Raw genomic sequence first — 14033 nt, forward strand, 5'->3', positions numbered from 1 at the left:
CGCCTCCTCCAGCTGCCGCTTCAGCTGCTTCACGCGGAGGTTTCCCTTCTCCAGCTTGGGGGGTGGAGAAGGGGCCGGCACAGCTCTTCTCTGGTGGGTCCTCACCCCACCCCCGCCCTCGCGCCATCCTTCCCGTCTGGCTCACCATGCTCCGTCCCCTGCTCTCCGTTCAGGCCTTGTTCTCTTCCCCTGAGACCCCAAACCAGCCTCCACTCTCTCCCTCCTCGCCATCCCCCCTGTGGCCTCAAAGGGGCCTTCCCGGTTTCCAGGCCAGAGCTGACCCTGACCCTCCCGCTCACCATCCTCTTACGGCTCCCCGGTACCCCCAGGGGCAAGTTTCCAGCCCCTCCACCTGGCAGTCAGGGCCCCGCGGGGTCTTAATCTTGTCCGTGTCTCTTCTTCGCATAAACCCACTGTCCAGACCAACTCCTCAGAGATCCTCCCCAGATCCGGGCCATCTCTCTCTCCAGGGGGGGTACACACCCGATCCGACCTCGTTTCTGATCACTCCACACACACACCCCCACACACACACACACCCCCGCCCCAGCCCCCAGTTCTCTGGAGGCAGTAAGCTCCCATCACAAGAAGCCATTGCAAACTTGCAGGTGCTTCTCAGAAGCTGAGTGAGGTGAGACACCATCCTGGTGCTGGGCATATAAGCAGTGGGTTGGCAGCCCACCCATTCTGGAATCGAGGAAGGGCCCTGGTAGGGAGCAGAGGCAGCGTGGGTGAGGGGAGAAGTTAAACCCTACCCAGAAGCTAGACTGGGACTAAAATAATAGCAGATAGTGTTTATGAGGACCCCACGGGTCTGCTTTTTGCTCTTAATGCACCAAACTTATTTCCATACTTCAAGGCCTTTGCACCTGCAGGTCCCGAGCCTGGCTCTTCCTCACCCTTCAGGTCTCGATTTAAACGTCACCTCCTCAGAGTTCTGTGTCTTCCTCTCTCCTCATTTTGTTGTTTCTTCATAGGTCTTGTCACTATCTACTTGTTTAAGGGTTTCCTATGTGTTTTCCTAGGCTGAAAACGTAAGCTCCACGAAGGCAGGGCCCTCTTGTCTCATGAACATCCATATCCTTAATGCCTACCACAGTGCCTGGCATCTAATGGGTGCTCAACAATTGTGGAGTGAATAGCGAACAAAGCATAGCTGAGCTTTTAAGGGCACTGGGACTCAATTACATCTTCTCTTAAAGTTTCAGTTTTCTCACCTGTGAAATAGGGCTAGTGAGAAAATGCAGTGTGCAATTATTTTTAATTTCTAAATTTTTTTTGAGTCAGAGTGTCACTCTGTCACCCAGGCTAGAGTGCATGGCACACTCATGGCCATCCCAGCGTCAACCTGCTGGGCTCCAGGGATACTTCCGCCTCAGCCTTACATGAAGCCAGAACTACGGGTGTGCACTACCACGCCTGGCTACTTTTTTTTTATTATAGAGATGAGGTCTCGCCAAGTTGCCCATGCTGGTCTCGAACCTACAGGCTCAGGCAGGGTTACAGGCTGAGCCACCGAGCTTGGCCTTAGTGTGTATTTTTTAAAAAGCAGTTGCTTGTGACACAGTAAATAATTAGCAGCACAGACTCTGGGGCTAGAGTGCTGAGGTTTGAACCCCAACGTCACCTCTTACTAGTTAAACAATTTTGAGCAAGTTGCCTCACCTTTCCGTGCCTTCATTTCCTCACCCAAATAAAAGGGGAAATAGTAGCCCATACCTCATAGGGTTCTGATAAGAATTAAATGTACTAAGTGTTACATCTTTAAGATGGTGCCTGTTATCTGAAAAGCACTCAATAAACATTATCTGTTGTTATTTTAATCCTGGTCTCGCTTCTGCATAGGAAACTTCTTCCCTCACCCAGGCTGCTGTACTCTGTACCATGGACTTGCTAGATGCCAGAATGTTATACGGACTGCAAAGTTACTGATTCCAAGGCTCTGTAGATGTGCCTGGTCCCAGAATGATATCCGCACTCAGTTCCAGTGCAGTACCCGCAAGCTGCTTCTTGTGATGGGAGCTCATGACCTCCATTGGCGACCTGTGCTATTTCTCAGCCGTTGGTCCCACTCCCCACCCCTCCCTAATGATGTCCGCTGCTTACCTGGTCCCGGAGCTGGTCAGCCACCCTCCTCTCCTCCTCTACCTGCAGCACCACCTCTTTAAGCCGCTTCTCAGCCCTGCGGACCAGCTTGCCGGAGAGGATGCGCTCTCTGAAGAGACGGATGGGGTGGAGGCTCAGTAGAGGCCCATAACCTGGGGTTCTTATCCACACAGCCTTATCCAGTTCTTGGACTGGCCTCTTCCCTCTTTCCTACTCCACAACCAGCTTCCACAGTCTTTTCAGGCCAGATACTGACACCCAGGCTCCCTTCCCCAGGGCATCTGCATTCTTGGCTTCTCCAGGGCCTGAGGTTCCTAAAAACGTCCCCTGTGAGCTGGGGGCAGTGGCTCATGCCTGTCATCCCAGCACTTTGGGAGGCCAAGGTGAGAGGATTGCCTGAGTCCATGGGTTTGAGACCAGCCTGGGAAACTTGGCAAGACCTAATTTCTACAACAAATCAAAAAATTAGCTGGGTATGGTGGCGCGCACTTGTAGTTCCAGCCACTTGGAAGGCTGAGGCAGAAGGATCATCTGAGCCTAGCAGGTCAAGGCTGCAGTGGCAGTGAGCATGCCACTGCACTCCAGCCTGGGCAACAGAGTGAGACTCTGACTCAAGGAAGAAAATAAAAGTCCCCTGTGTTATGGTGAGGTACAAAATATAGATTTAGTCCCATTTGGTTTCTAAAGAGAATCATCTGCAAACTGCTGCCTGCTCTTTGGGCCCATTCACTTCTTTTGAAAGTCATTTCCTATCCCTCACGATTGCCCACATCCCCATCCCTCTCCCCTAGGAAGATCTTGGGGTTTTTTTTGAGTTGGAGTCTCACTCTTGTCGCTCAGGCTGGAGTGCAGTGGAACACTCACGGCCCCCACAGCCTCAACCTGCTGGGCTTAGGCGATCCTTCCGCCTCAACCTTCCAAGTAGCTGGAAGTACAGACGCATGCCACTATGCCCAGCTAGTGTGTGTGTGTGTGTGTGTGATTTACTGTAGAGACTAGGTCTCACCTAGTCGCCCAGGCTGGTCTCAAACCCCCAGGCTCAGGCAGTCTTCTCGCCATGGCCTCCAAAAGTGCCGGGATGACAGGCTGAGCCACTGCGCCCGGCTCATCATGGGTGTTTAAACCTCAACTATCCAGCCTTTCTTTGAGTCTCTTATTTTATTTATTTAAGTTTTTGAATCAGCGTCTCATTCTGTGGCCCAGGCTGGCACGCAGTGGCATGATTACGGTTCACCACAGCCTTGACCTCTGGGGCTTAGGCGATCCTCCTGCCTTGGCCTCCCAAGTGGCTGGACCTAAAGATGCATGCCACCATGCCTGGCTAATTTTTTTTTTAGTAGAGATGAGGTCTCACTATGTTGCTCAGGCTGGTCTCAAACTCCTGGGCTCAAGCAGTCCTCCTGCCTTGGCCTCCCAAAGTGCTAGGATAACAGGTGTGAGCCGTTGTGCCTGGCCTTCTTCCTCCTTTAGAAACCCCTCCCAAGCTATCCTATCTCAGGCTGATCTAGCTTTTCCATCATCTGTACCCCCTGCCTCCCCTCCTCCTAGCTCACAGGCTTTTGATGCCATGAATCTTTCTCCTCTTGGGGTCAGGGGACAGATCTGGGTCTGAAAGGAGGGACGTGCGGAGGCTTGGTGACAAAGGCAAGTCCTGAGTCTAGTTCAGGTAGGGAATCCTCCCAGACCATTCCCTCCATGGGGGCAGGAACATGGCACATCTAATTCTTCATAATTTCTCCAGTGACCCACACATGGGAGGGTATACAGTACACTCAAAAAATTGTTTTAGGCCAGGTACAGTGGCTCACGCCTGACATCCCAGCACTTTGGGAGGCCGAGGTGAGAGGACTGCCTGAGCCCAGGGGTTCAAGAACAGCCTGGGCAACTTGGCGAGACATCACCTCTACAATAAATCAAAAAATGAGCTGGGTGTGGTGGCGCATGCCTGTAGTTCCAGCTACTTGGAGGGCTGAGGCTGGAGATCGCCTGAGCCCAGCAGGTCGAGGCAGCAGTGGCTGTGAACATGCCACTGCACTCCAGTCTGGGCTAGAGTAAGACTCCAACTCAAAAAAAAAAGAAGAAAGAAAAACATTCCTCTTTGCACTAGATGGATGGGAAATATAGTCCAAATCCTCACTCTCTTCGTAACATGACTTTACAGCTTCTCCCATCAAGCAGTGACATCTGTTTCCACATTCCTTTGGACGTGCATTGGCCACATGCCTTGCTTTGATTAACAGGATGCAGCAGAGATGACCCAGTACCAGTTCCAACTGTAGGCCTCCAGAAACCCGTAACTTGCCCTCCCCCTTGGCACCTTGACTCTGCCATCTGAACAATCCCAGGCTCGCCTGCTGGGGGATGAGAGGCCCTATGGAGCAGAGACCAGTTTGCCTGGTTGTCCTAGGCAAGGTCTTAGGCTTACGCAAGCCCTGCCAAGATCAGCAAATCCACCTAGCTGACCCTCCACTGAATGGAGATGCAGAGTGAGGTCCACCAAGCCCAGAGCAGCAGAACTTACTAGCCAGCCCAAAGACTCATGAGAAATAAGGAATGGTGGTTGTTTTAAGCCACAAAGTTTTAGGGTGGCTTGTTACACGGCTATAGCTAACTGATACATTATTGTGTGAATTGTACTAGTGAGATAGCAGTTGCTTGCAGCCTAAAGCATCCTAAATGACACAGGAAATCAGTGATCATTAATATTTTGATACGTTTTGAGTGTTTCTAAACCAGGTGACTGTAACACAGCTCCTCTTCTCCTTACAGACCAGAATGTGGGGGTCTCTACTCTCACCTACCTGCTCTCCTGCTCCAGCTGTTCCTCAGCCTGGGCCAACTTGGACTCAAGGGCGGCAATGACCATCTTCTGGCGGGCCCGGGCCCCAGCGTCCTCCTCACCCAGGCGTCCCCGTAGCTCTTGGATCTGCCGTTCCAGCTGCTGCCGCCCGCTCTCTGCCTTGGCTGAGAAACTGCGCTCAGCGGACAACTCTGTGGTCAGTGACTCCACCTGCAGCAGGTGGGGAAGGAAGGACGTCACAGTAGAGTCTCAGAGGGGAGGTGGCAGGTAAATCCAAAACTAAGTGAGTGGATGGCTGATTTTTTATTTATTTGTTTTTGAGTCAGAGTCTCTGTCACCCAGGCTGGAGTGCAGTGGCATGCTCATGGCCACTGCAGCCGTGACCTGCTGGGCTCCCGATCCTTCCACCTCAGCCTTCCAAGTAACTGGAACCACAGGCGCGTGCCAACATGCCCAGCTCATTTTTTGATTTATGGTAGAGATGAGGTCTCACCAAGTTGCCCAGGCTGGTCTTGAATCCCTGGACTCTGGCAATCCTCTTGCCTCCACCTCCCCAAGTGTTGGGATGACAGGTGTGAGCCACCACGCCCAGCAGAACTGATGGTTGTTACATGCATAGCACAGAGTCCCATACATACTAAATACTCAGCAATCATCAGCCTGTATTTTCAGTTCTTGACTTATCACCCAACAGCATGGCCAGCACTGAGTTCACTGAGTTTTAACTTTTGGGATAGTTTCCAAAAATTAAATTAAATTAAATTTATTTATTTATTTGAGTTAGAGTCTCACTCTTGGCGCCCAGGCTGGAGTGCAGTGGCATGTTCATGGCCACCGCAGCCTCCACCCACTGGGGGCCGGCGATCCTTCCACCTCAGCTCTCCAAGTAGCTGGAACCACAGGCACACACTACCGTGTCCGGCTATTGATTGATTGATTGATTGTAGAGACGAGGGCTCGCCAAGTCACCTGGGCTGGTGTCAAACCCACGGGCTCAGGCAATCCACTCGCCTCGGCCTCCCAAGTAGCTGGGACTCCAGGCGTGCGTCACCGCACCTGGCCAAACACGCATTTCTATACAAGCACCTCCATTGGTTGGGAAGGGAGTGACATGCGGGACCATTTTGAGAAACACCACCTCCAGCGACAGAGCTACTACACTGGAAATCGGCAAACACACCCCCAGTCAGCGTTCCTGGGTATTGATTCAGCTTGTCCCCAAGAGTGAGTCCGATGCGGGGGACACGGAAGTGAGTCAGACCCGGTGTGACTCACTCTTTATGTCACTTCACCCTCCCGGGAACCCATCCACGTGGTCATTAGCATATTCTCTCTCTAAAAAAACACTTTTTAGAGTAAAATAAAAGGTGACACAGAAAGACAAACATGAATTAATGGAAGGCTTCATGAGTTCATAAAAGGCAGACATCACTCCAGAAGCCACTTCACACACCAACCCAACAACTCCTTCCTTCCCCAAAACTGCATGGTACTCCAAATTTTACAGGATTCACCTCCTTGAGCTTGAGTTTTGTTTTTGTTTTTATTCTGAGTTGTAATCTCACTCTGTCTCCCAGGCTGGAGCGCAGTGGCACACTCATGGCCATTGCAGCCTCGACCTGCTGGGCTCGGGCAAACTCCAGCCTCAGCCTTCCAAGTAGTTGGGACTACAGGCACATGACACCACACACAGCTAATTTTTGATTTATTGTAGAGGCGAGGTCTCGCCAAGTTGCCCACCCAGGCTGGTCTCAAACCCGTGAGCTCAGGCAATCCTCTCGCCTCCACCTCCCAAAGTGCTGGGATGACAGGCATGAGCCACTGAGCCTGGCTGGACATCTTTCTTATGGGTACACAACTTTCACCTGACCAACCAGGCATGCCAGACCCAACCACCTTGCAGGCTGAAATGTGGATCTACCGGTGCAGGAAATCACAGAAACAATAGAGAGTTACCCAAAACACAAGACATAATGTTATAACAAATAAGAAAGCCATAACTTTCATTATTTAGAGGATCCTTGTGACCTTAGAAGGTGGAGAGATGGTCATCAGAACTCATGACCAGACACCTGTAGCCCACCCCTCTTGGCTCATGGTTTGCTTAATCACAATTATAAAATGATATAAAGCTTCTTGTCAAAGGCAAGCACGTGCCCTTTCTCTTAAGGGACCCATGTCTTCCTCTAGCATGCCTTTTTCTTTCTAATAAATGATTATTTAACTATATTTTGGATTCGCTCTGAAATTCTTTTCTGTGGCACGTTCAAGAACCCATGGAGCAAAAGACCACATCCCACCCGCATCAATATGACAGTATAGCCCCATGACTATTTTCTCCAGGAAATACCATAGGACAGAGACCCTAATAACCCATCTTTGGGTCCAGCCCTTGAGAAATCTCAGAAATACAAGTGAATCAATGTATCATGCCTTTCTCCCCTTAAGAACTCCTACTCATCCTTCAAAACCCAATTCAAATACCCCCTTTTTTATATTTGCTGCCTAAGAGGACTGTAGGTTATTGTTCCAGGTCAGCGGGGACCCGGGCTGGCCGGGGGTGCCCCCCATGCTCACCTGCAGCAGCAGCTTGCGGTAACGGTCATTGAGCAGCTCAGCATTGCTCTGTTCTTCCTCCAACTCCTCTTCCAATTGCCCAAGACGCCCTTCCAGCTGACGCTTCTCCTCAAGAATGGCTGCCCTAGAGAGACGGGTAGGGGTGATGGGGAGAGGGCAGGATGGCCAGAAAACAGCGCCCTACCTCACATGACTACAGGCCACTTACTTGCTAAGGTTTCCGTTGGCCACCTCGTCTGCCATCTCGTCCCGGTCCTGCTGGGCCTGCCGCCGGGCGTGATATGGGCGGCCAGTTCCTGCGATGACAGAGGGGGGTGGCCGGGGGGTTGGGCACTGGTCTCAGCCCTCCCTGCCCAGCACACCTCGAGTCTCTTGGCCTTTTTTTCACTGAGTACAGATGTGTGGTCCCTGGGTAACCTTGGAATGAACTTGAATCTGCAGATGCCTCCGAAATCTGCCTCCTGAGCCCGTGATCTGTGTTCCTCTAGCTGCCAGACCCCAGGCCCCCACCCTCCTGGCTCCTTCGCAGCCCAGAGTCTCCTTTCAAGCCTGCCCCTCCTCTGGTTCCCTGGTCAGGGGCAGACCCCTGGGGCTCTCCTGCGCCCCCCCATATCACACCCAGGCGCCTACCTCCTGTCCTCTGACTCTGCTTTGTTCTCTGCAGCCCCAGGCTCAGGGCCCTCTCTCACCCCAGCCTCCTTGCCTCCAATCTCCCCACTACAGTTCACCCCTGACAGAGCTGACCCTGTCTCTCGGCTGCTCAGATTCTTCCCACAGCTCCCTAGTGCCCCTGGGACAAAACCCCTGCCCCTCAGGCTGGCTTTGGAGGCCACAGGGTTAGCATTGCCCACCTCCCCAACCTCACATCCCTGGGGCCACGTGGTTAGCCCTGTCCACCTCCCCAGCCTCATACTCCAGGGGACATGTGGCTGGCCTAGCCCACCTCCCTGGCCTCACATCCCTGGGGCATGTTGGTTAGCTCTGCCCACCTCCCCATCCTCATCACCCAAAGTTCATGTGGCTTTTGCTCAGTCTCATATCCCAGGGGCGATGGGGTTAGCCCCATCCCCCCAGGCTTGCATCCCTGGGGCCACATGGTTAGCCCCGCCCCCCTCCCCAGCCTCATTCCCAGGAGACCCAGGATTAGCCCGTCCACCCCTCTAGCCTGACACACCAGGGACCTTGCGGCTAGCCCCGCCCACCTCCCCAATCTAACACCCAGGAAACCCAGGGATAGCCCCGCCCAACCCCAGCCTCACACCTCTGGGACCCTGTGGTTAGCCCCGCCCACCTTCCCGTCTAACCCCCGGAGACCCAGGGTAAGCCCCGCCCACCTCCCCAGCCTCAGACCCAGGGTGAGCCCCGCCCATCTCCCCAGCTTCACCCTACCCAGCTCCCCGACGGGGCATCCCAGGGCCCAGCCCACCCCGCCTCACCTCCTGCAGCCGCAGCACCTCCGCCTCCAGCCCCTTGAAGCACTTCTCTCTCTCCCGGCTCTGGGCGGAGGTCTCCTCCTTGGAGCCGCGCAGCTCCTCCACCTCGCGCCATAGCTCCTTCACCTGGGCCTGGGCAGAGCGGAACGGGCGAGCAGGCTCGGCCTGGTACTTCCCAAGGATCCCCAACCCTTGCCCGGGCCCCGCGGGGCTCCGCAGTCTCGTGAACAACCTGAGCTCCCACGTTCGGCCAGGCCCTCCCGCTCTGGTCCTCAACTGAAAATCAGGGGTCGGCCTGGCTGAGCTTAAACGTCAGCTGGGCATCTAAAGGAGCCTGGTTACGGGTCACCAGACCTGGGCTTGAATCATAACTCGGACATAACCTTGCTGTGTGACTCTGGGCCAGCCACCGCCCCTCTCTGGGCCTCAGCTGGCTGCGTCCCCTTCAGAAAAACCTTAAATTAAAATAAGCCTTAAATGGGGGTATAATATTTGGAGTCTGCAGTAATAATGATGAAAATGCTTACTGATCATTTACCTTGGGTCGGGACCTGCTAGATACACTGCCAACTCCCTCCATGCTACAACTCCAGTTGGTGGGGATGTTGATCCCTCCCAGTGTGCAGACGGAGAAACTGAGGCATGGAGAGGTTAGCATGCCCAGGTGGTGTCAGGCCAGCATTTGAAGCCAGGCTGCTAACCCCGGGATTTCTGTGTTCAGCACCCTACTTCTGGGAGTGTGTAAAGATGCCAGTATAAGGGTTTTGTTCTCAAAAGTGCTAAAAAGAAAAAAAACTCCTAAATACCCATCACCACTCAAAAACCACTCTACATTTTTAGAGGAACACGGTGAAGCTGTTAATCATGACAATGGGGACGGCAGTGGCATTGGCAGTGATAGGATGATTCTCATTACTGTTATTTATTTATTTTTAAAATGGAGCTGGGCACAATGACTCATGCCTGTAATTCCAACACTTTGGGAGGCTAAGGCAAGAGGATTGCCTGAGCTCAGGGGTTCGACCAGCCTGGGCAACTTAGCAAGACCGTGTCTCTACAATTAAAAAAAAAAAAAAGCCAGGTGTGGTGGTACGTGCCTGTAGTTCCAGCTACTTGGAAGGCTGAGCCAGAAGGAACACCTGAGCCCAGCAAGTCAAGGCTGTGGTGACTGTGAGTGTGCCACTGTACTCCAGCCTGAGTGACAGAGTGAGACTCTGACTCAAAAAAAATATATGAGCAACCCCTTCAGGTTCCCTCCCCCTGTGGGAGCTTCTCTGTCCTCTCAATAAATCCTGCTTTCTCACTTAAAAAGAAAAGAAAAGAAAAAAGTAACGAAATAAAAATAGAGACAGGGTCTTGCTCTGTCACCCAGGCAGGAATGCGATCATAGCTCACTGCAGCCTCGAAATCCAGGGCTCAAGCCATCCTTCTGCCTCAGCCTCCTGAGTAGTTGGGACTACAGATGTGCACCACTGCACTCGGTTAATTGTAATTGCTTTTTATAGAGACCAGGATGGACTTGAACTCCTGGCCTTAAGTTATCCTCTCACCTCGGCCTCTTAAAGTGCTGGGATTACAGGTGTGAGCCACCGTGCCCGGCCAGGTATAACTTTCATAATCAGATTTTTTAAAAATAGGTATTTTCATTTCAGAAACAAAATAAAATGAGAAAATTGGACTTAAAATCCAGCATCTTAAATAAAGAATATTAAAAAACACAAGAAACAAGTGAGCTTTTGGGACATGGATGTTTGTAAAATGCTGACTCATTTGGACACTGCTTGCAGGGAGGAGAGGACAGGTCAAGCAGCTCTCCAGATCCTGGAGAGAGGGCAGACTCCAAGGCACGCCCCTCCCTGCTGGACCCCGCCCCTAACAAGTGAGGGTGGGGCGCCAAGCCACGCCCCCTCTCCCCCCTCGGCCCTGCCCATACCAGGAGGGGTGGTGGGGGCTCCAAGTCACAACCCTCTCTGCTCGGCCCCGCCCCTACCAGGAGTGAGGCTGGGGCTCCAAGCCACGCCCCTTCCCACCCCGCCCCGCCCCTACCTGGAGAGAGACTCCAAGCCCCGCCCCCCCCACTTGGCCCCGCCCCCACCTCGACGAGGGTGGGCTCCAAGCCACGCCCCTCCCCGTTCAGCCCCGCCCCGACCAGGAGTGAGGCTGGGGCTTCGAGCCCCGCCCCTCCCCGCTCGGCCCCGCCCTCACCTGCATCTTGCGAAGCTGCTTCACCGCCTCCTCCTTGCCCTGCCCGGCGGCCGCCATCTGGGCCTTCAGCTCTTCCAGCTCCGCCTCCAGCTTCTTGCGGGCGGCCACGGCCTGGGCCCGCTGCTTCCGTTCCTCATCCCGCTCCACCTCCGCATCCCTCAGCTGGGGGAGGCCGGGAAGGCCGGGTCAGGGCACTGGACGCCCAGGCTCCCTCCTCCATGCTGGGGGCATGGATGTCTACCGGGGAGCCCCGCCCAGGCCGCGAGCCCCGGTCCTTCTGCTCCCTGGTTCTCCCCACCCGGCGCCCTCCCCTCCCTCTCATCGGACGCGCTCGGGCCTCCTCCTCCCTCTGGCCCAGGCCTCCTTTTCCGGCCTCCCATCTCGCCCCTCGAGCCCATTCTAACACGCTCCCGGAAGGATCTTTGTACACCCGGAGCCGACCCTTCTCACAGCCCTCCCTTGGCTCCCCGGTGCCCTCAAGGCCAAGTCTTGGACACCCAACCATGGCTGGGGCAAAGGGTCTAGTAGAGACAAATATTATCGAGACCCCCGGCCTGGGGTCACCTATTTCTCTCTATACAGGTGCTTCTAGCATGCCTTGTGAAGTCTGTTTTGGCCACATGGCCGGGAGGGGTCTCTCTGACACCCGGAGCTGCCCCGCCCCCCCCAGGGTCACCTCCTAGAGGGCGGACATGGGAACTTCCTGGACTGAATGAGGAACGAATGAACGAACAGCAGCAGAGAGGGAGAGTGCATGGAACAGAGAAAGAGGGACCCTCTCAACTACGAGGGAGTGAGAATGCAGATGAAAGGGCGGGCGGATGGGCCTGTCACCGAGGCAGTGAGGAGGCTGGGGGCATGGGGGGCGAGGGCTGGTTAGCACAGGAGGGGGTGGGCTGAGAGAGGAGATTGGTGGGAAGGGGGTAGCCGGTGGACAGAGGGGTAGCTGGACACAGGGTTGCACAGTGAGAGGCTTATCCGGGTGGTTGGGTGGCTGAATAGATGGGGTGGCAGGTGGGTGGGTGAACCATTTGTTGGAGGGAGGAGGGAGGAGGGGGTATGTCAGGGCCAGGCACGATGGCTCACGCCTGGAATCCCAGCACTTTGGGAGGCTGAGGCTGGAGGATCGCTGGAGCCCAAGAGTTTGAGACCTGCCTGGGCAGCATAACGAGACTTCATCTATACAAAAAATAAAAAAACAAGCCGGACATGGTGGTGTGTGCCTGTAGTCACAGCTACTTGGGAGGCTGAGGTGGGACGATTGCTTGAGACCATGAGGTCGAACCTGCTGTGAGCCGTGATCATCGTGATCACGCCGCTGCACTCCAGTCTAGACAACAAAGCGATACCCCAGACTCAAAGAAAAAAAAGGCCAACAGGATATGGGTGTGGGTTCGTCGGTTGCAGTAGGTTAACAGACTGGGGAATGGGAAGGTGGGTTTGCAGGAAGATGGTTGGCTAGCAGGGGAGACTCTTGGAGAAACACCAAGCAGGAGGTGGGTGGACACGACCCTCACTGCCCCTCCCACTGCCTGGACCCACCTCGCCGCAGCCCCGCAGCCTCCCGCCTGCCAGTACCTGCTTGGCCAGCTGCCTCCGCCTCTCCTCACCAGCCTCGTCACGGCCCTGCAGGTCACGCTCGTGCTGCGTCTTGAGCGCCTGCACGGTCACCTCCAGACGCAGTTTGGCATCCTCAGCCGCTGTCAGCTCGTCCTCCAGTTCCGTCACCTGCGCCCGCAGTTCGCTGGCTGACTGTTCTGCCACCCGGCGGGCTCGCTCCAGCTCGTGCACCTGGTGGGGAGGGCTAGTGAGCACCGGGCATCGGATGACTGAGGGAGGACGGGGAAGGAGGGAGGAACAATCTGATGGAGGAGGGGCGGGTGACAATAGTGCACATACATTCATGAATTTGACATTTAATGAGCACCTACTTAGTATGCCACCATGCCCAGCTATTTTTTTTGTTTTTTTGTTTTTAGAGACACGTCTCACTATGATGCCCAGGCTGGTCTCAAACTCCTGGGCTCAAGTGATCCTCCCACCTTAGTCTCCAGAAGTGTTGGGATTACAGGTGTGAGCCACTATGCCTGGCCTCTCTACAAGATAGTTCTATTATGTGAACCTCCTGAGAGTCCAGGTCAAGCATTTGCTAGGTCAAATGACTCTCGCTCATGGTGCAGCATTTCTTCTGGGTTTTGTAATTGTGGATCGTAAGCTCATTTATTGGGGCTCCCCCTATGGGAATTCTGTGACAACGGGTTGAAGGTTCCAGAGTGCTAGATTCTGCAAGACTCCCTAAGCTGTCATGAACCCACTATTTACTTCTTTTTTTTTTTCTCAGTTGGGGGGGGGCCCAGATTGTTTAGGAAAGTGTAAATTAAAATCCCAAACACTCTGTGAAAATAGGCCTGGGCTTATAAATTCTCAGAGCCTCCCCCCCTCCTTGTACCTCTCCTTACTTAAGTGTCACCTCCTCAGAGAAGCCTCCCTTGACCCAACCCCAGCTGTTACCCATGCTCCTGGCACTGGACTCCTCTCCTACCAAGCCTAGTCACAAGACCATCAGATATTTGCTTACTGTCTTTTTGTGCAACACACACCTCTCACACTGGCTGTCAGTTGCACAGAGTGGGGCCTGTGTCTGTAGGTCACCACTGCCCTGTGACCCTCATTGAAATTCTGGCCACTGCCGGGCTCAGTGGCTCAGCCTGTAATCCCGTGCTTTCGGAGGCTGAGGTGAGTGGATTGCCTGAGCCCGCGGGTTCGAGACCTGCCTGGGCAACTTGGCAAGACGTCGTCTCTACAATAAATCAAAAATTACCCAGGTGTGGTAGCACGTGCCTGTCATTCTGGCTACTTGGAAGGCGGAGGCGGAAGGATCACCGGAGCCCAGCAGGTCAAGGCTGCAGTGG

At 54.2% G+C, this 14033-nt stretch overlaps 1 protein-coding gene across 1 annotated transcript in view; it reads right to left on the reverse strand.

The window, feature by feature from the left end:
* Window positions 1-3: 3 nt before the first annotated feature.
* LOC103252352 (myosin-14) overlaps window positions 4-14033 on the reverse strand; it is a gene marked incomplete at its 3' end in the record, with an annotated part of 57958 nt that continues 43928 nt past the window's right edge. Inside the window, exons 24-31 of the mRNA XM_021709054.1 lie at window positions 12700-12912; window positions 11122-11283; window positions 8910-9048; window positions 7692-7779; window positions 7484-7607; window positions 4908-5116; window positions 2107-2215; window positions 4-54 (exon numbers count right to left, since the gene is read on the reverse strand). Of these exons, the coding sequence (XP_021564729.1) occupies window positions 4-54; window positions 2107-2215; window positions 4908-5116; window positions 7484-7607; window positions 7692-7779; window positions 8910-9048; window positions 11122-11283; window positions 12700-12912 (1095 nt within the window). The remainder of the gene's footprint in view (window positions 55-2106; window positions 2216-4907; window positions 5117-7483; window positions 7608-7691; window positions 7780-8909; window positions 9049-11121; window positions 11284-12699; window positions 12913-14033) is intronic.

Source organism: Carlito syrichta, unplaced genomic scaffold (genome assembly GCF_000164805.1).
Source record: "Carlito syrichta isolate Samal-C Ts95f unplaced genomic scaffold, Tarsius_syrichta-2.0.1 Scaffold155075, whole genome shotgun sequence".
NCBI classification, from domain to species: domain Eukaryota; kingdom Metazoa; phylum Chordata; class Mammalia; order Primates; family Tarsiidae; genus Carlito; species Carlito syrichta.